This window comes from Pelmatolapia mariae, linkage group LG18 (assembly GCF_036321145.2).
Source record: "Pelmatolapia mariae isolate MD_Pm_ZW linkage group LG18, Pm_UMD_F_2, whole genome shotgun sequence".
Taxonomy (NCBI): Eukaryota; Metazoa; Chordata; class Actinopteri; order Cichliformes; family Cichlidae; genus Pelmatolapia; species Pelmatolapia mariae.
The window spans coordinates 21,622,501-21,650,330 of NC_086243.1; the positions used below are offsets into that span (position 1 = coordinate 21,622,501).

General features: G+C 38.8%; 2 protein-coding genes across 4 annotated transcripts; one reads left to right on the plus strand and one right to left on the minus strand.

The window, feature by feature from the left end:
* Positions 1–2,984: 2,984 nt before the first annotated feature.
* On the plus strand, positions 2,985–12,337 carry tcea1 (transcription elongation factor A (SII), 1). Of its 2 annotated transcripts, none has more exons than XM_063461119.1 (10): positions 2,985–3,205; positions 5,849–5,911; positions 5,999–6,104; positions 8,230–8,332; positions 8,681–8,826; positions 8,931–8,987; positions 9,595–9,749; positions 9,990–10,136; positions 10,306–10,377; positions 11,341–12,337. In XM_063461119.1, exons 1-10 carry the CDS (start codon positions 3,131–3,133, stop codon positions 11,347–11,349), a joined length of 933 nt encoding a protein of 310 aa, XP_063317189.1. In that variant the 5' UTR covers positions 2,985–3,130; the 3' UTR covers positions 11,350–12,337. The 2 variants fall into 2 exon arrangements, with proteins under 2 accessions (XP_063317189.1, XP_063317188.1); XM_063461118.2 differs by having other exon boundaries at positions 3,114–3,205; positions 8,678–8,826; positions 11,341–12,336.
* Positions 12,338–12,816: 479 nt separating this feature from the next.
* On the minus strand, positions 12,817–25,577 carry rgs20 (regulator of G protein signaling 20). Of its 2 annotated transcripts, none has more exons than XM_063461121.1 (5): positions 25,167–25,577; positions 18,168–18,334; positions 16,723–16,797; positions 16,389–16,623; positions 12,817–15,661 (listed from the first exon to the last, which is right to left on the minus strand). In XM_063461121.1, the coding sequence occupies exons 1-5, from the start codon at positions 25,353–25,355 to the stop codon at positions 15,473–15,475; spliced, it is 855 nt and encodes a 284-aa protein (XP_063317191.1). In that variant the 5' UTR covers positions 25,356–25,577; the 3' UTR covers positions 12,817–15,472. The 2 variants fall into 2 exon arrangements, with proteins under 2 accessions (XP_063317191.1, XP_063317192.1); XM_063461122.1 differs by lacking the exon at positions 25,167–25,577 and adding an exon at positions 19,977–20,096.
* Positions 25,578–27,830: the final 2,253 nt, after the last annotated feature.

Consider the following 27,830-nt stretch of genomic DNA (forward strand, 5'->3'; position numbering starts at 1 on the left):
ACGTGCAACATCATGGCCAATTTGCCTAATCTTTGCTCACACTTAATCAGCACATAAGGCAGCAAAAAAGTGAAAATACATAGGGAGTGTACCACAGAGGACTAGAAAAGAATGCTTTTATTTGTAAGGAAGTAAATAAATGATTATGTTATTGCATTTGAGAAAGTGTGGGATATACATGTATATATTTTTCGAATAGCTTATTTTGTATTATTTCCAGTAGGAAATCTCCATTTACAATACAGAAATGATCTTATTGGCCATATTTACCGGCGATAAGGTTTTCTCAGCCTTATTGGCCATAAATACCTCATCTCTCCTTTTCCTTATTTGCACTTAAAGACAAAGTAATAAATATTGGTTGACTCAGAGAAGAGTCTAGTAAGTACCAGAATAAGAAATAAAAGAAGAAGATGGTGGTGAAATGAAAGTATACCTGCTTTCCAGTTTAAATTATATTAGTGAGTGTTTGCCTCTTCCAACAGATACCACAGGTGGCTTGGACTATTTCTAATTTGCAAGCAGTCTGTCTAATCAGATTTGAGAGGTCTTCGCCTAATAGGGATTAGGTTAAAGACTGCTGACAGCGTGAGGTAGAATAAAGTCTTTAGAGAGCACTTTTACCTCACAGCAGGTATTGAAAATCCACCATCAGGACACATGATGCATCAGTATTTAGAGTTCATGCAGTTCGTGTAGCAGGGCTTTAGTAAATAAACAAGAAAGTGGGGAAATCTGTAGCATTGTATCTACACTTGGATGGGGCAATTCATCCAAATGCATGTTGTGGATTTTGAATTTTGGCCATTGGGAGAGTAGCTAATGTTCGAGCACATGCATCAGGAGTCGAGAGCTGTGTCACTGTACTACAGTTCCCATACGGTATGCCAATTCCTAACTGGCCCCGACTGAATAAAAGGCATTCATATCTCCTGCTAACGTGTACCATCCTAGAAGATGGAGACAGTGGTGGTGAAGAAAGGACCTGTGTAAGTCGCCAGGATTAATCCATTACAGTTTTTGTGTAAATAAATGTAAATAAGTATAATTATTTTTCCTTACCTCATTTCTCTTGCAAACTACATGGCTTTTAGCACTAACTTTAGCATTTAACCTCTCTTTGCTATAATCTCTACATTGTATGTACTGTAGCTACCAGTGTATTGCACTTTCTCTGTTAAAATATTCAGAGTGTTTGCAGTGTTTGCCTAACCTTCAGTCATTAGGTGGTAATGTCACATGCTGGTCTCTTTGGATTACAAAGATCCAAATTAGCAAGTCAGTCGTGTCACAGTGTAAGATCAACAGTCTGCCATCACTGTGGCCTGAATTGTGGTCCTCAAAGGTTACAAGTTTGAACTACACAACAGTTGTGCCTTCTTCAAAAGCCCGAGTCCATCTAATAATTCCTTCAGAAAAACAGGGGCTCTTTCATGGGCTTTTAATTACACTCAGTAATACATTATTAACCACTGCTTGGGGCAAATCTAATAGATATTGTATATTTTAACATGAACTTAAACTCCCAAACCCCAGCTTACAATGAAGCCATGACACCACCACTCTGCATGTCCACTTAGTCCAGCAGACTGTGCCATTTTTTTATACCTCTGCAGTGGTGACAGATGTGGCCAAAGGTCTTCATAATGTCAGGGTGCCTGTCTATCTGTCACATTCTCCTGTAAATTATTTATTTCAGTCCTTTCCTAACTTTTAAATAAAATATTCCTCATATTGTATCCTATCCCTTGAAGGAATCTGTACAAACACATACTTGCACTTAAGGATGAACAAGCTGGATCTTTCTGATTTTTTTGTCTGCTTTTTTTTTTTTATACCAAATTCACCTGGTTTCACACATATGTCTAACAATATAACATCATTACATTTTATATCCAAAAGGTCAGATGCCAACTTTCTTTTCTGATCTATTAGAATGAGCTTTGTTGACCAAATATGAACACATGCAATGAGTCAGTAAACTTACACACTGGTAAAGCAGGGCAATGAAACTCAAAAATATGAAGTCCAGTTAAAAATATAGCCTAGGTGGGCTCCACAATAGCTCTGCAATAAATTAGCAACATGTCCAGGGTGTACCTTGCCTCCTGCACAATGGCAGCTGTCTTGTGTAACTTCAGCTTTTTTTTTTTTTTTAGCTTGAACAGAGTTTCTGATTCCAGTAATATACAGTAATATATATGTCAGTAACATATTATTATTATTATTGAAAAAAACAATTTAACTAACTAAAATAAAAAGAATGGAAAATTGAAAACACTTAAAACTAATTGAAATTAGTTTGTAAATTTGGAAAACTAGCTAATAATAATAATAATTATAATAATAATAATAATATAGAGAAATATATGAAGTTTTAGTATTTGTTAGTTTGGTAAAAAAAAATTTACCACATCTTGCGTAGTGAAGTATTGATGGACTAAAACTAACCCTGAAACTAATTTAAACTGAACTAAAACTATAAACATTTTTACACAATAAAAACTAAACTGAAACGAACAAACCTGCTCTGGAAATTGAATGAAGTGAACTGCCTCAAAAACAATACATGAAAACAAACAGAAAACAAACAAAAAAAAAACAAACAAAACAAAACTAGAACTAACTAGAAAATACAAAACGATTACAACTTATGAATTGTGTAAGTTCTGGACAGTAACCTGTTATGTGAGTGACTGTTTATGTGAAAACATAAAGCAGGAGTGTTTAGGTTGTTGGTCAAGTTGGACCTAGATCCGGGTGGCACTTTGGCGCTATCTAACGACAGGTCGCCATGCTGATTAAAAAAGATCCAGGCTTTGTACGAAGATAAAAATGGCAGATGTTATGAAATATAGTTTTATCTCGGTATTCGGAAAGTCTCTTCTTTGGTTAAATTAACAAGTTGATAGAGGTTCTGGGATTTCAGGCTTCCAGAAGGCTGCGTCTCGATTGAGTTCCCTTGAGCTCATCGTGCATCTACTAGTCAGGTCTGCTGCGGTCGGTGTGCGGTCCCGGTCCGCCGACTAGCCGTCACTGCCGCTGCTTTCTGTTCAGTGGCGTGGTCTTTGTGGCAAATTTAGTTTCTGGCTTGGTTCTAATTCATTTGGACTTTACCAGCTCGGTCACCATGGGCAAAAAGGAAGAAGAGGAGGTCATCAGAATTGCGAAGAAGATCGATAAAATGGCGCAGAAGAAAAACGGGGTAAGATGTGTGTGAGGGAATGAATGCCGATCTGACTGATGGTGTAGCTAACATGAGCGCTAACTGGAGGATCCAGTCAGGATCAGGCTCAACGTGTGCTAAATAACCCCAAAGTTGTCAACAAAAATTCTGCACTGTTGTGTTGTTCCGCTGACGATGGTTTTCCGGTCCTTGCCCTCAGCAATTAGCTCCAAAGCTAACCTACCTGTTGTTATGACTAATGGGTTAGCCGCTAATTAGCTCCCTTGCGAGTCTGTTTATGTGAATGGGAGGTTTCTGTGTTGCTAGGACTTAGCCACGTAGCATCCTACTAACCGCTGTCAGCTTTATGGCCTCGCAAGGCAATAATACAATTCTAGATCTGGTCACTTTTAGCTAATTTAATGACTGAATATCAAATCGTTAAACAAATTAGAGTGATATTGTTCTGTTATCCTTCGGTTTAGGTTTCATTTTGGGGTTTGTTGGGGGAGGTTTCTTAGTAGCTAATTGGCTAACTGTTAGCTACCAAGCTGCCGCTCCTGTAGTCCAAGCATCATTGCATAAACATAAACAAAGCTGCAGCTAATGATTATCCGTTAATCTGCTGACTATTTCCTCGATTAATAAACGGAACCTTAAAGTATAAAAGATAATGTAGTCAAAAGACTGTAACAGTCCAACATACAATCTAGAATCCCCCAAAAAATGAAAGTCGGGAGATTGTAAGAGATTACCATCATAGTGTAAGGAAAGAGTTAGCTTCATAGTTTCAAGTCAATTGTGAAATGGTACTCCGCACAGAGCTTATAAATAGGAGCCTAGACGTCAGATAATATAGACAGAATACGTGTACGATGCCCAGCGTACATGATCACTGAAAATATCTTAAAATTACCCTATCCTGAAGTATAATTACACTAATCCAACGGCACATGAAAATAGTATGATTTTTCTTGTGCTTAACTAAAATTTAGAGGGGTGGTCTATTATTAAAAATGCCTACTATACAGAGTTTCTCCTCAAGAGCTGTTTTTCTTGTGTGTTGTGTGTGTGAAAGGAAGTGTATATTGGGATAAACTCATATAGTCTGTCATTGAGTTTAAATACTACATTTTATGTTAAACGGGAATTTGGAAAAATGTGAGATTCAGTAAACTTCAGAAGTTTATACCCATAAAAAAGGTTTTGACCTTGGACCAATTTGTAGCTTGTATAACTTTCTTTTGTAAATTCTGTAATTTCTCAAAATAAGTAGGATAACATCAAATAAAATTAAAATGTCTTTGACAAATAACCCAACACATTTACATGATTTTGTTAATAGCAATTTGTCATTATGACTACTAAAATTTAGAGTGTGAAACCTCCAAAAATTTTTTAAAGCTTACCCCATTCATAACCCTACTGTTTTCTGGATACACGCATGTTCTACATATTTTTGGTTTCTGTTTGAGTAAAATACCATAAAATTCGTTTTTCTACTATTTAACAATAACATATCTCATTTGTTATGCAAAGAAAATAATTTCCATTAAGATTATTATTATTATTATTATTATTATTATCATCATCATTATTATTCTGTTTTTTTCCCAGTTGACTGACAAACCAATTGTACATTTTTCTATCTGCTTAATATAAATACTTCAGGCTTAAATCCAAAATATGAACCCCCCCGCCCCCCTTCACTTTGCTTTTGTTTGTTTAAATGGTAAGTGGACAGTGTTCCTCTGGTGTTACTTGTAGTAATAATAATAAAGGCAATCTGTTGCACATGCTTCGATGAGATTACTCTAGCAGAGCTGGAGATCCAGCTACAGTCTTCGTTTAGCAGATGTCCTGCCCTGTCTCTTGCCTACCACATTTAACACATTTAATTTCAAAGAGACATGAGGGGTAGTGCCCAAAGTCTGACCTGCACAGGCCAATCTGCTCAGTGTCTTCCTCAGTCAAACCAGTTACCACAATTGTTGTTAACTGGATAATTAACTTTGCACTGCAGTTAGTCATATAGGTGGATATGTTTTTCATTAGTGTAACTTACATTTTAAATGGTATCAGAAGAATTTAGCCAATGGGGCACAGTGGCTTTACTTGGCAGACCTGGACCTCCGATGATGTGACCCAGAAGATAAACACTGGTCACAATCACCTGGATGTGTCATCTTACTTTCTAAAAGCAGACAAGGCTGAAAGGCCAGTATCAGTTGTTCAGACTGTTGCTGCTCAGCTTCCATATCTAAGGATTCCTAAATTACGTATAATCTGGAGTAGATTGAATCCAAAGAAGCTGCCAGTTTGAACAACATTTGTCTTTTAACTAGTCTTTTAACTAAAAGTGGGCAAAAGGTGTTAACAAATTTTTGCTCTTGGTGTTTGTGCCAGATGTGCAAATGTATCAGCAGTAACATGTGTATAGATCCTGCCATATTACTGAGAGACAGTGCAGAGTGATGAATGAGCTCCCATTAGCACAAGCTTCCATAACATAGCAGGATGTTCGAAGCACCACATTTTCCTTTTTTGTTTTACTATGTTTTCTTGTGGCTAAACACAGCTCTGGTCTTCTTCATGTTGATGATAGAGCTGAGTAATCAGTTTAGAGGGGGAAAAAAAAGTGTGTTATGGTCTAAATGATCATCCCTCCACTTTATTCTGCAGGCTGGAGCTTTGGATCTCTTGAAGGAGCTGCGCAGTATCCCCATGACTCTGGAGCTGCTGCAGGTATCATTGCTCATATGTTCTCTGGCTCTGTCCTGGACACAGGCAGCGCTGAAACCCAGATGCTCTGACACCATGTCTTTTCCACAGTCTACCAGAATCGGGATGTCCGTTAATGCCATCCGTAAACAAAGCACAGATGAGGAGGTTACATCTCTTGCAAAATCCTTGATCAAGTCATGGAAGAAGCTTTTGGGTAATTATTATTTTTGTCTTATGTTTACTTCAGGCTGTGCAAAATTGCTTCTATAATGTACTTGGAGATATCTTTTGCATGTCTAAAGCTGTTAGGCATGCTTGTATCAACGCCTATCGATCTTCATGAAATCGAGCCAATTTTGAATTTTCCCCCCCCCCCTTTTTTTACTGTAACACATTGCATTCTGCCGGGTACACCAGCTGTCAAAAATGTCCTCTTGTTCTTTTTATAAATTGCTGACACCAATTCTCAACCCACGGAGTTGTGAGTAAGTGAGCTGTTCAGCAGCACAAACAAATGAACAGCAGCCAGCAGTTTGAGTGAAGATTTGAGTAAAGACAAGCATCAGCCAGAGAAGATTAGAGAGAAGAGATGTTTTTATTGAGGTGTAAATTAGACATAATACTTATTCTTTTTCTAAATGCCTAAAGAGTTTGTGGTTTGTAAAGTGAAATCAATACCGCTGCAAGGGATTGAATGTGTCTTTTCTATTATAATTGGATTTATACATAAATTTGGATTTCTCTTTGAGTTTCACTGTTGTTTGTTTATTATCCGTTTAGAATGTCATAATGATTATTGATACATAGGCCACTCATTTCCCAGCCTTATGTTTACGCTTTAAGGGAAATTACAACGTAATATTAATTTTGTTTAATCTGGCTTGATTCCTCCATCCTTATTGCATACCTTTGCCCTTGCTCACCTTAAGACCCTTTCCCATTGGATGCGGCACGCGCAGTGCTGCGCTCTGAAACCCATTCATTTCTATTGTGTGCGCCGCGCAATAACGGTTTCCGGCTGCGAAAATCAAGGCACGCCAGTACTTGCGCATGCCATGGTCATCTTCATGTGCAGCGCACTGTGATGTTTCTGTTGGTTGTGCGAACGACCAGTAGAAACGAAGCCTACTGCTGCGCCAGTTCAACCACACGACACAACCACACAAATTTTGGATTCTTTGCTCTAGTTAGCGGTAATTGCAGCCCATGCTGCGTCCGATGTGAAAGGCTCCTTATGTTTTATGGCTGGCTGCATTGGTGGTCAAGGGCATGAATGTGATGGTAATTTTGGGCTTTTAGTAATTTCTTTGAACTTTTCTTTTTCTTATTTCTTTTTTAATGAAAAAAATAAAAAACAAACAAAACAAAAAAAATTGGGTGTAAAAGTTTGAATTTATTTTGGATTTTCTTTCATCTACATAGGGTAAAAACACATTGGGTCAAATACAGCCTCAAATATATACATACACTCAAATCTTTTAAAACATGCTGAAGCTTCTGCAATGTTTTTTTAATTTGACAAGGCCTATAGTGATCATGATTGATTGCACACTCATAACTACAACTGGTAGTGTGTCTTTGCCAGTATAAAAAGGATTTGTTTTACAGGACTCATCAGACTCTGCAATACTCAAAACAAACTCCAAGGAATTCAGTGAAGATCTAAGAAGGAGATTTGTAGATTTATTCAAGCTGGGAAGGTCTCCTCTAAACAACAACAGGTTCTAAAATTATCAGTTCAAATAAGAACCACCAAGCCTCAGGCCTGCCTTGGAAACTGCTGGAAACACCAGTGTGTTCACTCCACAGTGAAGCAAGTTTTAGAGAAGTTCTCACCTTCTCAGTCCACTGAGAAGGTGAGAACAAAGAAGGAAGCAACTGCTCCAAACTCGAAACAACACGAGCTCAACTGAAATTTGCAGCTGCCCACATTGACAAACCAAATGCCTTGTCGACAATGATGACGTATGAATGGAGGAGTAAAGGTGAGGCTTTTAAGCCTAAGAACACTGTCAAGCATCATCGTGGTGGTGGCATTATGCTCTGGGGCATAATGCTACAGTAGCTGTCAGTGCTACTGATACGTTGCACAAAGTTGATGGCATAATTATGAATCAGAACTGCCTCCAAAATTTGCAACTTTACCCCAAATCAACAACTTTATGGTTGAAACTTGGACACAGTTGGGTGTTCCATCAGGACAGTGAACCCAAAAACACATAACAACTGGTTTTGGGATGGATAAAGCAGGCTAACATTAAGCTTCTGGAATGGCCTTCCCTTCACCTCTCACTTCCTTGATTCTGATGCCTTCTTAATTCTTCTCACTCATTCTCCAGATGAGCCAGGAGCTGGAGATAAAGCTTCAGAGGAGAAGAGGAAAGAACAATCAACGCCTGTCGTCTCTCCTTCACAAGGAAGCCCAGAGGCAAAAGAAGAAAGGTAATAAGGAAAACTTTTTTTTTCCTCATGCACGCTTTTAGCAATGCTCTCCATTTTAGTGTAAACCTGGAATACATCTTTCATACTTAGGAGTTGGAGAAGATATAAACCAAGCCTCAGCTAAGCTAGTGTACTCATAGTTCAAGCCTTGAGCCTGGACAAATGAGAGAGTTGCCTCAGGAAGGGCATCTGGTGTAAAGTCAGCATCAAATCAGACATGCAGATCCATCCACTGTGATGACACCTTGGGAAACAAGTTAGCAGCTGAAAGAACCTACTATATCTTCTGCTTCTAAGTGTGTTTTGCTTCAGAACTGATTATGACACTTTTTATTGCTCCTATAGCAGCTCCAGCAGCAATTCCAGCAGCAAGAGTGAACCCAGTGAAGTTGCTCCCAACACATTAATCAACACCTTTCCTCGTGCCCCGAGTACCTCTGACTCCATCAGGCTTAAGTGCAGAGAGATGCTAGCAAGTGCTCTGCAGACTGGAGGTAATCTGAAACTTTAATATGACAAACTTTCCAAATCACTTATCTGTAATTGTGTTTGCTTACTCTTTGTTTTTGTCCACTGCCTGATACTTTTTCCTTTACAGATGATTATATCGCTATTGGTGCTGATTGTGACGAACTTGGAGCACAGATTGAAGAATATATCCTTTACATTATAATAATGTATACTTTATTGATCCCTGTGGGGAAATTACTCTCTCTGCATTTGACCCATTCACTCAGTGAGGCAGTGGGCAGCCACTAATCAGGCGTCCGGGGAACACTGTGTAGGGGGACGGTACCTTGTTCAGGGGTACCTCAGGGTAGCTGTTCAGTGGATTTGAACCCCCGACCTTCCGATTATGGGGTGACCACGCTACCTACTGAGCTATCCCTGCTCTCTGATTGAACTCTTTAGAAGCAGAGTTTTGCTATTTCATGATGTTCTGGATATAGCTACTGTCTTCTCAGTGTCTGTTGTGTATTTTGGTGCTGGTGATATAAATGAGCACATTGTGCCTTTCATCTTTTGAATCACTTGTTTTGTCTGAACACTAGCACCCTTTAATTATAGCGTGTTACACAAATAAAGAGACATTGGAGAACCTAAAACAAAGAACGGTAGGCATGCTTGATAAATGACTACATTAACCACTCTAATAATCGACTAGAAGCATCAGCGCTAAGCCACCTGAAAGGCCGGGGATTTCTTTTTGTTATTATTATATAAATTCATTGGTAAAGTTGAATTCTTTGACCTGCAATTACGCATCTTCCAAGAGTTTAAGAACACAGACATGAAATATAAGAACCGCGTGAGGAGCCGAATCTCAAATCTGAAAGATATGAAGAACCCGAATTTAAGGAGGACCGTGCTGTGCGGGAGCGTAACCCCTGAGCGGATGGCTAAGATGACCGCAGAGGTGTGTGAGCTGTTGATGGCACAATCTCAAGAGACAGACAGTGCCCTTAGTAATTGTCATTAATTATATATTTCGCTCTCTCGCGATAGCAGATTTAGTTTACTTAAACACTTATTGGCACTTTTTCTTTCTTTCTTTCTTTCTTTCTTTCTTTCTTTCTTTCTTTCTTTCTTTCTTTCTTTCTTTCTTTCTTATTTTCTTTCTTTCTTTCTTTCTTTCTTATTTTTTCCCCCGCTGTAGGAAATGGCCAGTGATGAGCTGAAGGAAATGAGGAAGAACTTGACCAAAGAGGCTGTCAGGGACCACCAGATGGCCACCACTGGGGGCACTCAGACTGATCTGTTCACCTGCGGCAAATGCAAGGGAAAGAGCTGCACTTACACACAGGTATGGATATGCAGGCTGCCTGTAGAGATCTTTGTGGAGGTTGTAGTTATTTAATTTGTTCAGATAATGTGAAATCTGATAAAGCCGTGTATATTGGTAATGATAGAGCATACGCTGATTTAGTAGTCTATGATTTTAAGTGACTTTCTTTTTCCATTTTCTTTCCCAGGTTCAAACTCGCAGTGCTGATGAGCCAATGACCACGTTTGTCTTCTGCAATGAATGCGGAAATAGATGGAAGGTATGTGCCCTAATGCAGGTTTTGTTGAGTCAGTCTTGGAATGCATTAGCCTGTAGACTTCCATCATCCATCAGACTTAAACTTCAGCGATAGAAGTTTAGATAGTGCACTAAGCTCATTTACAGCAGAAATGTACCAGTTGTGGAACCTTTCAAATGGTTAAAGATACAGTTTGACAAATGCCTAATGCTGATGCCAATATTTTGTTTGTTTTGTTCCATCTTTTGGGTCACGGAAAGAGAGTAGCTGTCTTTTGGTGTTAAATTAGCAAAAAACATTTATTCACAAATTTACACTTTTAACCCTCAGTCCTGCGTATGTTATCAATGTAATACAGGTTTGGGGTATACTAGTAATTAAGTCTTCCCAAGTTCTTGGTCTCAAATTATATTGATATTTTTCCTTTAAGAGAAAGGGGATGAAAGATATTTTATTATGTTAGCCAGTTAGAAATGATTAAAGAAACCATTTATCTGTTTGTCAGGTACCTTTAGAAAAATGGCTAACTGATGCCACATTCAGGCTCATGTTGATTAAAATCTAAAAGGGCCTGTTTGTAGAGGTCAGACTCTCAGCCGACCATCCATGGGAGTAGATTTTCCATGACTGCGGGGTCTGCAAAGACCGCACTTGCTCGATGTGTGCGTTAATTGAATGTGTGATAGTGACTAAATACACAGTGCACACATATCTGGTGTGTGAAGCTGTTGTTGCTTTTATTGCAATTTGTTGCTCTAAAGGTATGCGTATGGTGCCCTCTGCTCTATTTGTTTATTTATTTTTTCATTTATTTTTTAAATAAACAAATGCCATGGCCAAGAAGAAGACTCATGACTCTGCCTTCTACCTACTTGGTTGTAACTTGAAGATCAGTGTTGCAAAAACAAAAAATCCTATCCTATCCCATGATTTTTTATTTTTTTATTTGATCATTTTTATTATTATAATTTTTTTTTGTCCTAGTTCTGCTGAATCTGCGGGCATCATCCACGGCACTCCAACAAGTAGCAAAATTCCTGGACCAGATTCTGTCTATCTGCAACAGATTGGAGCTTTCTATTCTGTGGTACATGGTACACAACATGCCATACAAAGATGCCACTGCGGTTATTGTTTAAGTAAATATCTTGTTAATAGATTGAGCTCATTGTCGGTTCCCTCAACGCCTTCCCCTAAAAATTATTTTACTAGCGTTATTAGTTGTTTCTCACCGTCAGATATATGCGATGGATCTTATCATGCTCTTTTATCTGCATTTTTTATATGTAGTTTTAACACTTTGGACAATGTTGTTTTGCTTCCCCCTCACAACATTGCATTGTTTTATTTAATTTCCCAATAAAGTGTAATCCATTTGATTAAAAAGAGCTGCTTTTCATTAGCTGTCTTTTATGATGGGTTTTCAGTCTCTTCTGGTTATTTAAATCTTTAAAATTATACTAAGCAGGTCGGATCTGAGAGAACAAACATCTTCTGTGTGTGCGTGCGTGTGTGTGTGTGTGTGTGTTACAGAGTATACATTTGTAATTGATGGAATATTCATCACATCAAAGCGAATGCTGATGTATGCATATTAATCCATCCAGGGACAGGATAATATCGTTGGCTGGAGAAGGGAAGATGCACCAATTGTTTTCTGCTTCCTCCAGGATGGTTTTTTTGTTGTTTTTTTTTTTGGAAATAGCCAGGTGCAACCACTTTATGTTGATGGGCTGTTCTGCTGCTTCACCACCACATAAAGTGAACAGTAATACAAGATTAAGATTTTTTTTTTTATTATTCATTGAAAAGGGCTAAAACTGAGGAAGGCCTGGTGGTAGACATTACACTTCTCTATATGTTTTATCTCACCTTCTTATTTATTTTTTAATTGAACCTTTGTTGAAACAACATTTTTTTATTGTGAATTCGATGACCATTTTTATGAAAGAAGCTCCCTGTATAAAATTCAGACACAGCAAAATATTCCTATATTGTTACAATTAGGTCCATAAAATTTTGGACAGTGAATTTTAAATCAAACTGTCAATGTGTGAGTTAAGTAGAATTTATCTTATTTATTTAATTAAATGGGTTTAACAGAGTGTTGCATGTTTGTACCTGTCAAACTGTGTTACCTTTGTACCTAAATATAGAATTTAAAATTGGTTTTATGCTAGGGGTTGTCTGTTATGTGTAGACACAACAACACAACACTGGTTCATCTCTTGCTTTTATGTTTCACAGATCAGGGTTAAGTGGCTTGACAAACAAACAAAACAAAAACTAAAAAGATAGTAAAAAGCAGCTAATTCTCAAAGAGAAACTTTAAAAGACCTTCAGAAAAAAAAAAAAAAAAAAAAAAAAAAAATATATATATATATATATATATATATATATATATATATATATATATATATATATATATATATATATATATATATATATTATACAGTCCGAAGGAAAATATAAAGAAATTAGATGTGGCTCAAGACTTTTGCACAGTACTGTGAAAGAGTATAAACTTTTCAAAGTTTATAAAGCATTTCAAAATAGTGTGGTACACGAGTAACTGCATATTGCTACAATCCTCTGCGCACTTAAGATAAACTGTTTTTGCCAAAAGCTCACACAGAGTTTAATTCTAATTGACATGTTGTGCTCATGTGAACGTTACCGTTTATTTCAAGGAGTTCACAGAATTCATTACTTTTGATTTTAAATGTTCTTAATTAGGATTTCACCTGATCGGTGTTATTTTTAAAAGAAATGTCTTCCAACAGAATCATGAATTTAAACTGCTCAAACTTACACAGGGGCAGATGTACTGAAAAAATTCTTCCATTCCTATCAGTTGGTTGAATTTGCTGTTAGGACATTATTAAAGTCATTTCCTGACACATTTTACTGATATTGGTGTCATGCAGTTTGCTGATTAAATCATTCCAGACTCAGTAAAATTATTGTGCTTTATTTTATCTTAATCGAAATGCCCACAAGTCATTATTTTCTCGGAGAGTAGCAGAAACAAAAATAAAATCAACCATTTACTGTAAACATTCACATTATTCGTATTTTTTTTTAAAATGTATTCTTCAGTAAACTCAGCGCAAAATAACACATTTCATATAGTAAACAGAAAAGGAAAAACATTTATAGGCATCACTCCAAACCACTGGCTTAGGTTGTGTTTTGAGGTTGATCCGCGCAGTGAACCCATCAACTCAGATTGCACACAGGTTGGTAAGAAGTTCAGATCAACCGGCCTGTCCACCAATCTTTGTTTGACATGTGCTGTCGTCAGCCTCTGCCCTACCAAAGTGAACTGATGTAGTCACGACTAAGAAATCAAGACAAAACACTTAATAATTTGGCCAATGAAAGGGACAATTTCCAGTAAACTGACTTCACGCTCCAGTAACCACGCTTATGGCAAGCGTTTGAAAGCAAGCGTTGCCCATGAGAAAGATGTCGTAAAACTGAATGTCAAGGCACTTCCCCATGTGAGGATCTTGTCTTTGAGTGACACGTTTGTGAGGCAACAAAGTAATTCAACTAAAACTATTAGAGTACGTAAAAGTATTAAACACTTGGCAACTCCAATTTTACTCAGTGAAACACTCTCGATAAAACGTATGAGCACAGTTTACATGGTAGCTTTGGTGTTGCTGCTAACCTGGCCGGAAACCTACTGTCACTGATAATCATATGTCAAATTATATATGTGTCTTAAATAGTGATTTTTTTTGTCATTTCAGATTATATTCCAGAAGGTTCCCTAGAAATGACTTTGAATAAAGTCTAATTAGCCTGAGAAGAAAGTCAGATAAATACGAGCAAATACTTAAGCGGAAATTGAGAATGAAAAGCTTTAGATTTAAAACTTAAGAGCATAATAAATCTTCTTACTCTCAGCGTGAAAACAGATTCCATTCCAGCTGTTTAGGTCTTACAACAATATGAATTCATATTTATTTGGGTTTAAATGATGGAATAAATTTCCTTATATTTAGTCTCAAATTAGAGTACCTTCAAGGAAACCTTCTGGAACGTTATTAGGAAATTACAGACCTATAAAACAGAGCCATATACTCTTTAAAAATAACAATATTTAATTTTTTTTGACAGCTTAGTAGAGTTTGGTCCATCACAGGACTTAAATATGATTTGTACTTGTTTTTCTGTATTGTTTGTATACATCAATAAATAAAAAATACTTCATCTGGTAAATAGAATTACTTATGTCACACTTGTAAAACTATAATAAACCTATGAGGTGTGCAGTGAGTAACACTTGAATTCAAATAAACATCTTAGACAGGCAATCTTTTGTGGTTAAGCTCAAGTAACAAAAGTTAAAACACCCTTCCATCTTTGATTTGAGTTTCTTAAGGAAACGAATTGCACGCCGTGACAAGAGCTGTTGTCACTTTCTGTTACTTCACTGATCACCACGCTTACAGTATTTCTCAATCACGCACAGGTTCTACATGAACTGGAGTTGCCAAGTCGCTGTCACAGGTACTGAAGTGTGAGGTTAGGTGACCAAACGGGGTGAAACCAAGGTAAAATCAGTACAGTACCCCACAAAGCTGCCTGCAAGTAGAGCTAACGTGTAGCCTTTGACTTGAGCTTTGATTTTTGTACGCAGGAAATAGAACCAGGCGTTTCCACATAAAATACCCACAATTCCATTTTTACTATTTACAAACTCATAAATATATAGTCTACAGTAGGAATCATTTTCCCCCCAAACGATCATACAAAAAACAACAGACCATAAAAAACTCTGAACACAAATAAAATAGATTATTTCTATCAAAAGAGAAACAAAAAGAAAAACAAAAGAATTAAAATGTATTCATATTCCTTTGGAGTGTTTTGCTTTGTTGATCTGTAGCAGTACTTGTGATGTCAAGCCCTCGGGAGATTTTAAGACCTGAGTGTCTTCAGTCAGGTGCAGATCACAATAGCGCTGAGATCCCTGGGAGGGGACAGGCCCGAGGCCTGATTCATGTAATCCTACACTGAACATACAAAGAAAAAATTTTAAAAAAGGGGGGTAAGGACTGGGAGAGGGGTAAAGAGAGTTAAAAGATCACAGGTCATCACCACCCTAAGATTCAGGGGACTGCTCTGACAGGGTGTTGAGCAGGTTTTTGTAGGCTGGGGAGTTCATGTAGCGGGGATACGAGTCTCTTTGCATTAGTGTGTAGATCTGCAGCTGGGCATCGTCAAAGGTGTGCGATGTGGGCTCCAGCATGTTCCTGTTAATCGTCTCGCGCACACGGGAGTCAAGGCTCACCTGGGAGTCGAGAGAATAGCCCGTTAGGGAAGAACAGCGTGTGCTCTTTTTGTACGACAAAAACTTGAGAAATGTTACTGTTTGCTTCACGACTGAAAATTTGATGACAATCTGAAAGCTAATAGACTGTATAGAAAAGATGGACCAGGGCTCTGTGCAGTCACTCACTGAAGCCTCCAGTGGAGCATTTTGGCTGTCACCATCTAGCAGCTGGATTACTGGTGTGATCCAAGGCATGGATCACACCAGTAAAACCAAGAAAACTTTACAATCATGCAGTAGTGGCTTATTGTTCTGTATTCTCTGTATTGATATTTTTCCCCAAGGGGACAATAAGTTAAAAAATGAACACCATGCTGTATAACAAAAAGAATCTAAACTAGTGATTAAGAGTGGAAGTGCATTAAGAAAGTGTCCAAACAGGAAGAAAGAAACAGGGTCATTTTTGCATTCTTAGCCATTCAGAGCCAAAGGCTACATCCATCTTTTATATACAGTCTTTGAACTGGTTAACTTAGCTTTGCACAAAGACTGGAGTCAAGGGGAAATGGCTAACCGTTGCCTAACGCTAACAGTTTATATCACTAGATGTTTAAAGCTCACTATGTAAGGAGTGTGCTGCTGTTTCTAGATGTTCTAGATGCGCCCTCACACTCACACATACTTTCAGTATTTGTTCGAACAGGTCGCTAAATTTTGTAAAACGATTAAATCAAAGCTCTCTGACCTCTTTAGGCGATAGAATGGAGATGTAGTCTTCGTAGATGACCCGAGCCTTCTCCTCTATCATACTCTTATTGGTCTCTTTCCTGAACTCCTCACAGGCTAGCCAGAAAAGCATGTTCTCCTCGCTGAACTCAGTGCGAAGAAACTGTCGAAAAGAGTTTCTCCCCGCTGGACAGCACATCAGCTTGTCAAACGACTGCCCCCATGAGCGCACCTCCTCCAACGTGGGCTTAGGACTGTGAAGAATAAGCGAGAGAGTGCCTTTAGCCAAGAGGATGCATTTAACTACAAAAAAAAGAATCAAAACACATTTTTGTACAGTGATATAAGCTGACCAGTCTTCACAGTCTGTGGTCCCTTCCTTGACGTCATAAGATGCCTTTCGGTTCCTATCATCTCGATCTTCATTCCTAATGGTAACACAGACATATAAACATACTTGGTGTGCGAAATAAGAATTTTATACCATAACAGTTACTATGAATACATTTAGCTTTCCTCCATTTTATTAGCAGGTGTGCTGACAAAGGAGCTCTTTATTAGAATATTTATTAATCATACAAATACATCAATAATTTATATGAAGTGCAAGTTAAATGTAGTACAACATATTCGGCCTTTAAAGTCATGCACAAGTCCACGCAGAGTGAATGTGTGTATGAAATCAAGTAATGATTATTTCTACTGTGTATGACACGTCACAATGTGTCTTCTAGGCCAAAGTGTGTATTCATGTAGCTTGATTTACTTAACCAACAGCCGTAATCACAAACATGTAAAGTTAACTATAATGAGAAGAAGCTGAGACCAATAATTGTCATTTTTGCTTGAAAACCTACTTTGTAATTTGCTGTATGCACTCTCTCTGTATGTACACATTTAACCACCATTTTTTAATCGTGTGAGTGTGCTTGATGTTACATGGCTGCACTGATATCTTTGGACATGAAGCATTGCAACTGCTTTCCAAGTACTGGACACTTCATGGGCAGCAACTAAATAGTGTCATGATAAATGATTGACAGATGAGCTCCCTCCTAGCCTCCTACAACGGCACAAACACCAAGCAGAAACTGACTGGACAAACGCCTCTCGTGGGCTGTCCACTCCTGGGTTTTAAATCAAAGCCAGCACGGCGGTGCTTTTGCAAACTGACTCTTATATAATGAAAATAGTTCACTTAATGGTGTTTCCAAATAGGGGGCAGATTTATCTTAGTGGGTTAAGCAGGAGACATGTATGCTGTAAGACTAATCCAGAAGACCTGGGTTTGAATCCACCCTGAGGCCACTGTCCTATCAGAGAAAGGTTAAAAAGCCTCACAAAAAAAGTTTGTTTCCCCCAAAAATATTTGAGGTTCAGTTGTAAGTTTAAAAGTTTCTTGCAACTTTAGCCATATGTCAGCATCGTTTAAATATGCTCTCTGTACTGTACTCAATTACAGAAAATTACAGAGTCAAATATATATTTGCCAACTACTTTGATTTTTACTCCAACTCTAAGTTTCCCGTAACATTACAGAAATCAAGACAATTAATGGGCTTATTAAAACTGTGAAATGGGCCCAGCAGATGTACTCCCTGCATGATCTTTAGTTCATTGTTGTCACGGTGCTGCTAGACACAGATTCACAAAAAAAAAGAAAAAATGTCAAGCCCATGAAACACAAGCTGAATCCTGCGGTTGAGACATGGTAGCTGAGAGTGTCCTGCCTTGTGTGCAATAATGTCGGCCATGTTTGTGCCACAATTGGTGATTTCTCGGTTGGGGAAACACCTACCAGGAACAGCTACAGCAGCAACACCAGCAGAAGCAACATGCATTCGAGCCCCGTGGGTTAGCCTGGCCCGGCTGGTCCTGCTGGGCCGGTGCAGTTCCCCCCGCTGCCGACTCCTGCTGCACCGACATCTGCCTCTTTCGCATCTCCATCCGCTCTGATCCCATGGGCTATAGACAGAGGGGAGGGGAGAGGGAGGCGCTGAGTTCAGACTGTTCATGTCAGAAATAGTATTCAACAGAGATTTTGTCTTGTAAGAAAAATCTCTTGGCCTGCAATGCATTCATGTGATACAAATCAGTCCCAGGGTAACAAGGGTAGTAAGGGCATCACTGGGTGTTCTGACAGTAGAGCTGATGATAGTGTGAAATCCTGATCATGAGTCTATTTTTTCCCTAGTACTTTCACCAGGACAGATTCATCAAATTTATTTAGATTTGCCTCACAGGTTGACACCAATCTGTTTCTTAGATGGGCTGCTGATGCTTTCTGGTCGAAGCATGTGCCGGCATCCCCAGAGGTCTCGCTGCAAAGGAATGCTGTTTTGAGGAAACAAGTATGGAGTAACACTTTGCTGATTTTGTTTTGCCTGCTGCCAAATATGCACCCGCCAAGAACATTTCAGTCTTTCTAATCTCAAACTGGCTGTGTGCTCCCTCACACACTCCAAAAAAAAGAGAGTGGATTTTAGACCATAGGTTCGATATCTGTAATCCAACATGTAAAATATCCCATTTGTGAACGCCTTGTTGTAAAAGCACCACATTAAAAGATTTACAATGTTCACTGAATCCAAGTGGAGCAATAAATTAAATACACTTGCAAATATTGAAAATATTTGCCTTTTTTCAGGGGGAGTGAGGAGGGATTTGTAGTTGACAAGCTCAGATTGTCACGAACCTCTGGGCTACATTTATCATGTACATGAGTAATTACTGTGACTATAGGTCTGTAGTGTATTCATCAGAATCCCCTTGGTGTGTAGGCCTATAGACTACAGACAGGCTACGCTCACAGAATGACTTCTTGTCTGATTTTAACAAATGTGTCATCACCAGGTCAGGCACTGCCAAATCCTGTCAGATCATTTATGTAACAAAGCTGTCGGCATCATCCGGCCACTACCTGACACAAGAAACGATGCTTAAAAAAATGTCTAGAGATTTGGTCCACGGGTGGCGGGGAGGGCTGAAGGCGCAGCTTGCAAATCTATAACCGCAGCATCGCTCTATCACATCCTTTAGAGAATACAATACCGTTTGGTCATTTCTAAAATGGATCCGTGTTCTCACTCAGATTCGGAGCTGGCTTCAGCTGCAGATTTCGTGCGCCTTGCCGAATGGCATATTTTACGCGTTAGGTGTTCGGGTACTTCAAAGCTGACACTATTGCAGTAGGCTATGCTTCGACTCAACAGCCATAGACGATGAAATGGGGGGAGGAGGAGGTGGGGGGTGGTCGTATCAATTCAGAGAATAAATCATGATAACGCCAAATAAACCGCTGTTCTCCTTCACAGCGGCATAAACGTGGACGACACTGAGGTTTAATGGCTCCTGGGCGATTTCACAGCAGAAACCATTGCATTAGCAAGTCGCGAATCATATCAATGGAAAGTGCCACCACGAAGAACCATAGAGCTTCATCGCCCTGGACAACCACCGAAAAGACACTGCCTAGACCTGTTAAAAGCCCGCTGTACAGCTAGATAGTGGCATGCCATTAAAGAAAAAAGAAAAAAAAATACCGGGAAACGGCCTCAAACACAACATGTCAGTGCAATGATACATCGCTTTTTCTACCAGTACTTACAATTTCACCATGTATGCACAGCGAGAAGAGGTAATTCTTTGCCTTGATTACATCCGATGGCACATAAGGCTTTTTCCCCCCCGACCGGCTGCTTCAAGTCAGTACGCATGCGTCCTCTCTCAAGCTCGTAGTAGACCGACGAAGAGCATAAAACCCTACAGTATGGCACAGGTTTGCTGAGCAGGTACTGAAAGACTCCAGTAAGAGACCATTATAGGAATAACTGCGTGAGGCAAGTTTATTAGAAACTCGTACCAGGTATATAAATAATAAATTAATAAAACATCCTAAAACTTAACGCTACTGCTATTTAGAAAAAATCTCAACAAGAATACCAGGGAAAAAAACACTTTTTAGTCGGGGTGACTGCGCCAGTGAGGCTTTGCTTGAAGTCGCTGTCTGTGGTGCTGAAACCTTCAGCGGCTAATGAAGTGCACCACTGCGTTCAGCTAAACCCTGCAGGAGGATGGCATGACTTTGCCAACTAATGTTAAATCATTTGTGAAGTTTAGTGTGACATTACGTCGTGAGAGAAACCCTGGAGCTCATATTTCAACGCATGGATACGCCATGCACAAATTCAGATGCATACGGTATGTTTTATCCGCTCACAGGAGAATATATTTGTTTAAACGCTTTTTCTGGCTTAACCAGAAACAGGGGAGGGATGACGAAACTATATATTTGAATGCTGTTGCAATACTTCTACCTCTAAATCCTTTCAATGTGAATTGTCTCTTTTGGATATAAGTGAATAGGCTTCTATTTCCTCCTCTATCCTCCCCCCTAATTTCCTTCCCTTTACAGAGTATTATCTATCAGACTTACGTGTTTTAATCCACAGCACAGGCCTGCGACTCGTGTTATTCTAAAAGACAACACTGCCACCTGGAGGTTGACTGAGCTACGGCACTAACATGATGTGCTCCGTGCATCTACAACATAGGAAGACACCATATTCTGCTGACTTAAAGTGTGCCCATGGATTTCAACATGGAAAGCTTTTTGGAGTGTTATGAGCTCTCACTTGGTTTTCCCTGATCATTTTACACATGTGCACAGGTATTACAGTGTATAATTATGCAGTACAATATATTTTCATACATCTTCAGTGTGATCCATTATATGCCATTAATGACACTTTTGCTTTGACTATAGGCCATGTATTGCTTTTTTAGTATCACCAGGTGGCACTCTGCCCACAATACCTGTCTTTTCTGCAGAACTAAAGTGTAACACACCCAGTTTATTCCTCTTAATTTACACCAGAGCTTTTGTGCGGTGTCTTTTGGGGCCATGTTGCCAGTCAAGATGCCTCCTGGTGCCCTAAAAAATAATCTCACCAATTCCACACTGGAATAAGAAGTGGTACAAAATGTGAGTGTGGAGACTCCATGGAGAACTGTTCTTACACTTTCTGCAAAAACCCAGTACTGTTCTATGACATTGCCAGTGGCTCCACTTGGGAAACAGGCATTCATCTGTTCTGTTATTTTATCAAAAAAGGGGGCAAAGAGTGAATTTGTTTCCTGCTCACATTATTTACTTTGTGACTGAGCTCAACCGGGGTGCACTTAGAGCACTGACACGTCTTTATTACCCCCGAGATGTTATCATGTGACTTTCTCCACAGCACTTCATTTAACACCTCCCCTTGTGTTCATGTTAGACCCACAGATAGCCCTGTGAGGTTGACACATGCACATACACACAAGCAATAAATGATACTTATGTGGGTGTATGCTTTAACGCACACACACTTCCTCAGATGGCACAAGGTCGAGCAGAAGTGGGAGTTTGCCTGAACACACAAGGTCACAAAGGAGAATAGGACGACAGAGCCGTGTGACAAGATTAATAGAATATTTCAGTTGGTGATTAAAGTGATTCAAGTCATTGTGTGGGTTAAAGGGAGACAGAATGAACTTTAGATTTGATTACTGGAGCTAAATATGCAGGTAGGTTCTGGAGACGGTCTATGGTTACCAACTTAAACACTTCAAGAGATCATGCATGGTATCTGTGAGAAGCTGTTCAATCAAATCAATCAATCAAATATAATTTTATCTCTCTTTGAATCTAACTTGCCATTTTTGTTTTTTTATTGTTGTTTTGTAATGAATTGTTCTGTTCCCCTGAAGTGTGTTGATCAAATTGCTGTTTGCACTCTAAATGTCAGACTCAGTTTAATCATGCCTTTAATCAGTTTTGCTAATTATTGTAACTGAGTCACAGATTCATCACTTCTTTTGCTTTTAAATTTAACATCACTTTATCTACGTAACTTGGGGGCGATGGGTCGCTTCACAGAGGGATCCAGTTCAGCAAAATTATTTAGAGGCAAATAGATTTGTTTCAGGATAATTTAAACAATTTTAATACTTTGCAGGACAAATAATTTTGTAGCTTTGTGCACAGCAACATCCTGTAATACTGGATCCGCTTTCTTAAATGTCATGAAAATCTTGTGTGTAATTCTGAGTTTTACAGTCCATTCAGAGCCTATGCTGATCTCTGGAGCTGAATCGAGTCATAGACATTTCATTTCTCATATGCTAATGTTTAAGTTTATTTCAAAGGTACGATGTACTTTTGCATGACCACTTATGCCCATCATGCAGTTATGCCAGATTTAGCCATGTGGTTAATTTCATCTGCAGTTGTTGGCAGGTGGCATTTACACACAATAAAACAAAATGCAAAGGAATCTATGAATAAACATGAGCCTGAAGCAGATGACTGACAAAAAATCCTATAACCATACAACATATCAAACAAATGTCAAAAGCAAGTATAAAATTCACAAACAAAAGCACATGAACACGATTACACAATCATTAGTAAAACAGTGGTTTTTGGTTTTTTGTTTTTGATTATCCAATAACTACCATTTGTGGCAAACCTTGGGAGATACTGTGGGACTTTGTTCTGTTGGTAGAGTTTTTCACACCTGTTATGAAAAAGCCAACTGCAGAAAAGCACTGAAAAGCATTTTAAAATGCATTCTCGTCTACATGGATGTTTTGAATTTTGTTTAAAGAACTTATTTTTCACTAATATGGGGATGGTGTGCATCCTCATAGAGGGGAGTTCACCATGGGACAACATAATAATAAGTAACTGTAAATAACTGTAACATAAATAAAAATAATAAACTGGGAGGGAACTTGTTTAAGCATTGCTGTATAGAATATGTATGTCTATTCCCAATGCCAGAAAGTAAGCGCAGTCTTGGCTTCTCCATTTTAATTTGATTTTACATCTTTGTTCATTTGCGTTAATGTGAACGCTGCTGGAACATTCGCTCAGTTTGTTATTCTTTCATGTATTGCGAATCAATTCTGTTGCCTTGCTCCATGCACACTGTCTGTTGTATCTCTGCCGAACCTGGAGGAGGAATGGAAGGCCCTTTTCTTTCTCTCTCTTTGAATTGAAGTGTCTAAGGACACAGAGTGATCTGTTCTGTGTACCAGTAGCTCAGTTTGACTCAAGAAAGTTAGTGAACACAGAAAGCATCATTCTCTGCTTGAGTCCGCCAGCAGTCACAAAATGGAAAGAGGTCTCATTGGACCTCTTTCCAGTCTGACCTCTTTGAAATAAAGGTTAAGAGCTCGGGCCTTTTCCGGACATGGCAATTATAATTTTTGTAATTCTGTCTGAACTTTGTCTCTTTGCAATTGGAGCATAATTAAACAATCACGTGTAAATGAATGAAATTTCTTTCACAGTTGGTTTTGAAAAAAGCTGTCTGAATATGATAAAGTGTTGCTAAGATAACAACAGGCCAAGCCATGTTTTGGTAGAAAATAAGTATTCATGTGCCAAAGGTGAAGTTCATTATCCAAAACAAATCAAATAAAGTCCATAGTCGATCATTTTAATAGCCTGATATCAAAAGCTGCACATGAATGATCATCACTGTGACAGACTGAGCATAGACTTAGTAGACTCAGAGTTATTCTGACGTGAAGATACGTCAGGGTGTCCTGGCGATCTGAAGGTTTCAACCTGCGCTTCAGTGTCCACGGTTTGAAATCAGATTGAGACGTTTGCTGCATCTCGGTGACAGACTGACAACTCCCCGATTTTTAAGTTAGTTATCTGCATCTGCTAAGGCAAGATAACTCTTTACTTGCTCTCATCAGTATATGTTAACAGAAAATGTGTAACCCCAGTGCTTTATCATTGTCTACCATGAGAAGGGTTTTTATGGCTTTCTAAGATTGATGTTAACATCCACAAGTTTCAATAAACTGTGTGCACTCACGTTTCATGACTGTGAGTTTAGTCTAGCTTGGGTTGATATTGTTACACATATTAACTGAAAATCAACAAGCCGTGTTCCTGCACTAAGATTCCTGACTGCAGAATAACTTTCTTTGATAACCTGAACTGACTCCTCTCTCATTATGGAAACAGCTCCCTTGTCCTCACAGTTCTCTTACAATCCCTTCCCCACTGTGAATAGCAACACGACTCTCCTTACTACAGAAAGCCATCGGAAATCTTTGTTTATCCCTTTACCGAGAATGATTCTGTTGCCAAACTCCAAGCAAAATCACATTGTAAGCCTGTGAGTGTATCCACAACACTCTGATTCGGTCATTACTTATTAAATATCGCGCTGAGATGTTAATGCAGGTTGTCAGCCATTTTTGTGTGACTGACCATGTGATTTGGTTTTTAGATTTCTAATGACTTGTATCACACTATTTCAAGGCACGCTATCTTTTAATCTTCTTAAGCCCCGTTCAAACAGGAAGTGCGTCCCTGAATAGAAGTTTGGCGTGAAGCAAAAAAAGCTGATGATGCTACAAGAGCAATCTGGTTGCTGTAACAACAAAAGATAGCATGAAGGATGTCTCATTTGCTGAGGATTACAATAGTCAACAGTAGTATTCTGTTAATTTTTAGATATCTTGTGTTGATTATTGGCGCTGTATTACATAAGAACCATACTGCTAAGCATGTAGAAAATTCTGTAAAATATATTCTGAGGAAAATGTATTAAATTGTTATAGAGTTTTAGGTTTACTTAATTAGACAGAGACTGCATGAGTTCCATGAAAATTAGCTCCAAATAAAATGGTAGTAGTAGCATTAGTATTAGTGCTATATATAACAATAAATAATAATTTTAAAAAGCAATAGAAAAAAACAAACAACAAAACAAAAACTACACATCCATACCTCAAGGCACACCATCTCCTGTTCCTCTCGGTCTGGGTCATTATAGTTGACTGGGTACCCCGCACCATGCCGGCAGGCCCGGACCAGTCCCCGTATCCGCTGCCACATCAGGGCCCTAGTGCGTTTGATCCCCCGCAGTGTAGACGTGGGCCTGATCTCCCACTGCCTCACTGCTCTAGCATATGGCATGCTCCGACCATGAGGCCTCACTCACCACGTGAGGCTCAAGTCTCTTTGAGATCATAAGAAATCCACGCTTTTCACTCCTTTCCTCTCTATGTTGTCCCGGCGTCCATTCTGTAGCACATCGCGACAGAGAGAGCGAGAGGTGGGGAAAAGCATGAGCGACCCTGACGAAGAGAGCAGTGTTTACAAGGGAGAGGGCAGAAGGGGATTAGGACAATGTCCCCAGTGGATGCAATCCTGATTCCTCTGTGCTTTAGTGCGTCTCACCAGCTTAGGCCAGATTAAGCCTGGAGGTCTTAGTGTCTGAGTTAGATGGACAGTGAAGGGACTAGTGGTAGACCTGGAATCATTTGTGATTGTAAATGTTGAATTCTATTCCAATGGAAATTGTTAAATGGACCTTGTAGAAGAAACATTTGGCAAGAATAAGTCTAACGCTATTAATATGCACACATACAATCTGCTGGCAACAGTGGTGCCAGCCTCTTTTTATTAGGGGTTTTACTGAGAAGATTCTGATGTGTCATACTTGTGTGCTTATTACAGACATGCATGGATCAACACAGATCTAACGTCTTTGGTGTGAGCTCTCATCTGACTTTAGTGCTCTGTCATCCACACAAATCCACAAAGTTCAAACACCTCATCAGCCAACAGCAAAGCTGATTGTGATTGATTGGCTGGTGTCTTCTCATTTTCAATCCTCTGGAATATTTTAAATGTTACAGTCTATAATTATAAATTCTACTTTCTTGTGTTAATATTTAAGCTTTTAACTTTGTCTTGGTTGTGTTTATTAGATTTCATTAGTCAACTGAAATGTAATAAATGCAACCACGACAAAATATTATCAACTGACTAGGGTAATAAATTATTTACGAGCCACCAATTTCCACCATGTGCCTGAATTATTTAGATAGGCAGATATAGAGCATCTTCTTGATATGTTAATAATTTGAATAAATGAGGATTTTGATGTGAAAGAGCTCCTGCTGTAATTACATTTAAATACTGTGTTTCAAAAGGATGGCAGCACTTTCAGTCTTTTTCTTCAGTAATTCGGCTACAGCTCTCAATACAATGGCAAACTGAATAAGAAATACAGGTTAAAACATGCTCAAGCAATGAACAATAAACTCTTTAAGCGGCCCATATCAACACATGGTAAATGGCAGTGGGTTGACATGCAAGAATATTAAATGAAATATTTTATCTTTACTGTAAAGATCAGGATTTGCTTAACTGTAAGTAACTAATGGTATTTTAAAAGTGAAAGTCGTGCATTAATAATAACACTTAAGACTTCTTCTTCTTCTGCTCTGTTAAGGGGCTGCCACAGCAGATCATCTGCCTCCATCTCACCCTATCCCTAGCATCGTCCTCTATGAGACCATCCCTGCATGTCCTACTTGATTATGCCCATGAATCATTACTGTGGTCTTCCTCTTTTCTTCCTGCCTGGCAGCTCCATATTCAGGATCCTTTGTCCAGTGTATTCACTATCCATCCTTAGCACATGTCCAAACATGCAAAACATCTCATCTTGGCCTCCTGACCCTTGTCTCCAAACCACTTAACCTGAGCTGACTCCCTGATGTGTTCATTTCTAATCTTGTCCATCCTGGTCATTCCCATTGGAAATCTGTCTCCAAACCTTACATCTTATCAAGTCTCACTACCAACTTTTAAACCTTGCTTTTCACTCTTGACACTGTCCTTCTGTCATAAATCACTTCTGCTACTCATCTCCACCCATTCCACCTTGCCTAAAGATGCTTCTTCACCTGTCTCGTGCACTTACTTGGATGGTTGATCCCAAATATTTACCTCATCTAATTTCCCTACCTCTACGCCTTGCATGTTGAACTTTCTTCTCTTTCTTCTCCCTCTGATTCGCACACATGCATTTTGTCTTGTGTCTACTGACTTTCATTGGTCCTCCCTCCAGTGCAAATCTCCACTTCTCACTTAAGTCAAAACTGCAATAAGGAAAAGCAAAAGTGTATCATATGTTACTGGGTTGTTAGTGTTGCATTAATAATAAGTAATTAAGTAGGTAGTACATTACTGATGTTAATGACTGGGGAGAAAGTAATTTAAAATACTTTACATATGCTGAATTTGGAAATTAAAAAAAGAACTCACTATATGTCTCAATACAAACTCCTAATCTAAAAAGAAATTTACATCTTTCGACTGCAGTAAGGAAGAAAGTATAAAATTTCCCCCGAGTACTGCCTTACAACAAATATATAAAGTAGGAAGAAAAGTAGTTAATAGTAGTAGTTAGTAGTTAATGTACGTACGCATTAAACACAAAGGTACTTTCTGGCTGATTTCTGTATTCGTTTTTTATAGGCAATTCTTATTTGGCACTTATTTACATCTAACTGCCTAACTGTTACACTAAGGTGATGTGGTAATCCAAAAATACAAAAGCTGTCCCTCTTCCGCGCTGAAGACCGCACACTGAAGTGC

Excerpts from the sequence above, each read along its gene's own strand:
- rgs20 (XM_063461121.1), bottom strand. The coding sequence starts at position 25,355 with ATGCCATATGCTAGAGCAGTGAGGCAGTGGGAGATCAGGCCCACGTCT. Across the intron at positions 18,335-25,166 it reads AGGAGATGGTGTGCCTTGAG|CCCATGGGATCAGAGCGGAT; the intron begins GTATGGATGTGT and ends CTCTGTCTATAG. Across the intron at positions 15,662-16,388 it reads CCATTCTATCGCCTAAAGAG|GTGAGCCTTGACTCCCGTGT; the intron begins GTCAGAGAGCTT and ends CTCGACTCCCAG.
- tcea1 (XM_063461118.2), top strand. The coding sequence starts at position 3,131 with ATGGGCAAAAAGGAAGAAGAGGAGGTCATCAGAATTGCGAAGAAGATC. Across the intron at positions 8,988-9,594 it reads TGGAGCACAGATTGAAGAAT|GCATCTTCCAAGAGTTTAAG; the intron begins ATATCCTTTACA and ends ACCTGCAATTAC. Across the intron at positions 10,137-10,305 it reads AGAGCTGCACTTACACACAG|GTTCAAACTCGCAGTGCTGA; the intron begins GTATGGATATGC and ends TTTCTTTCCCAG.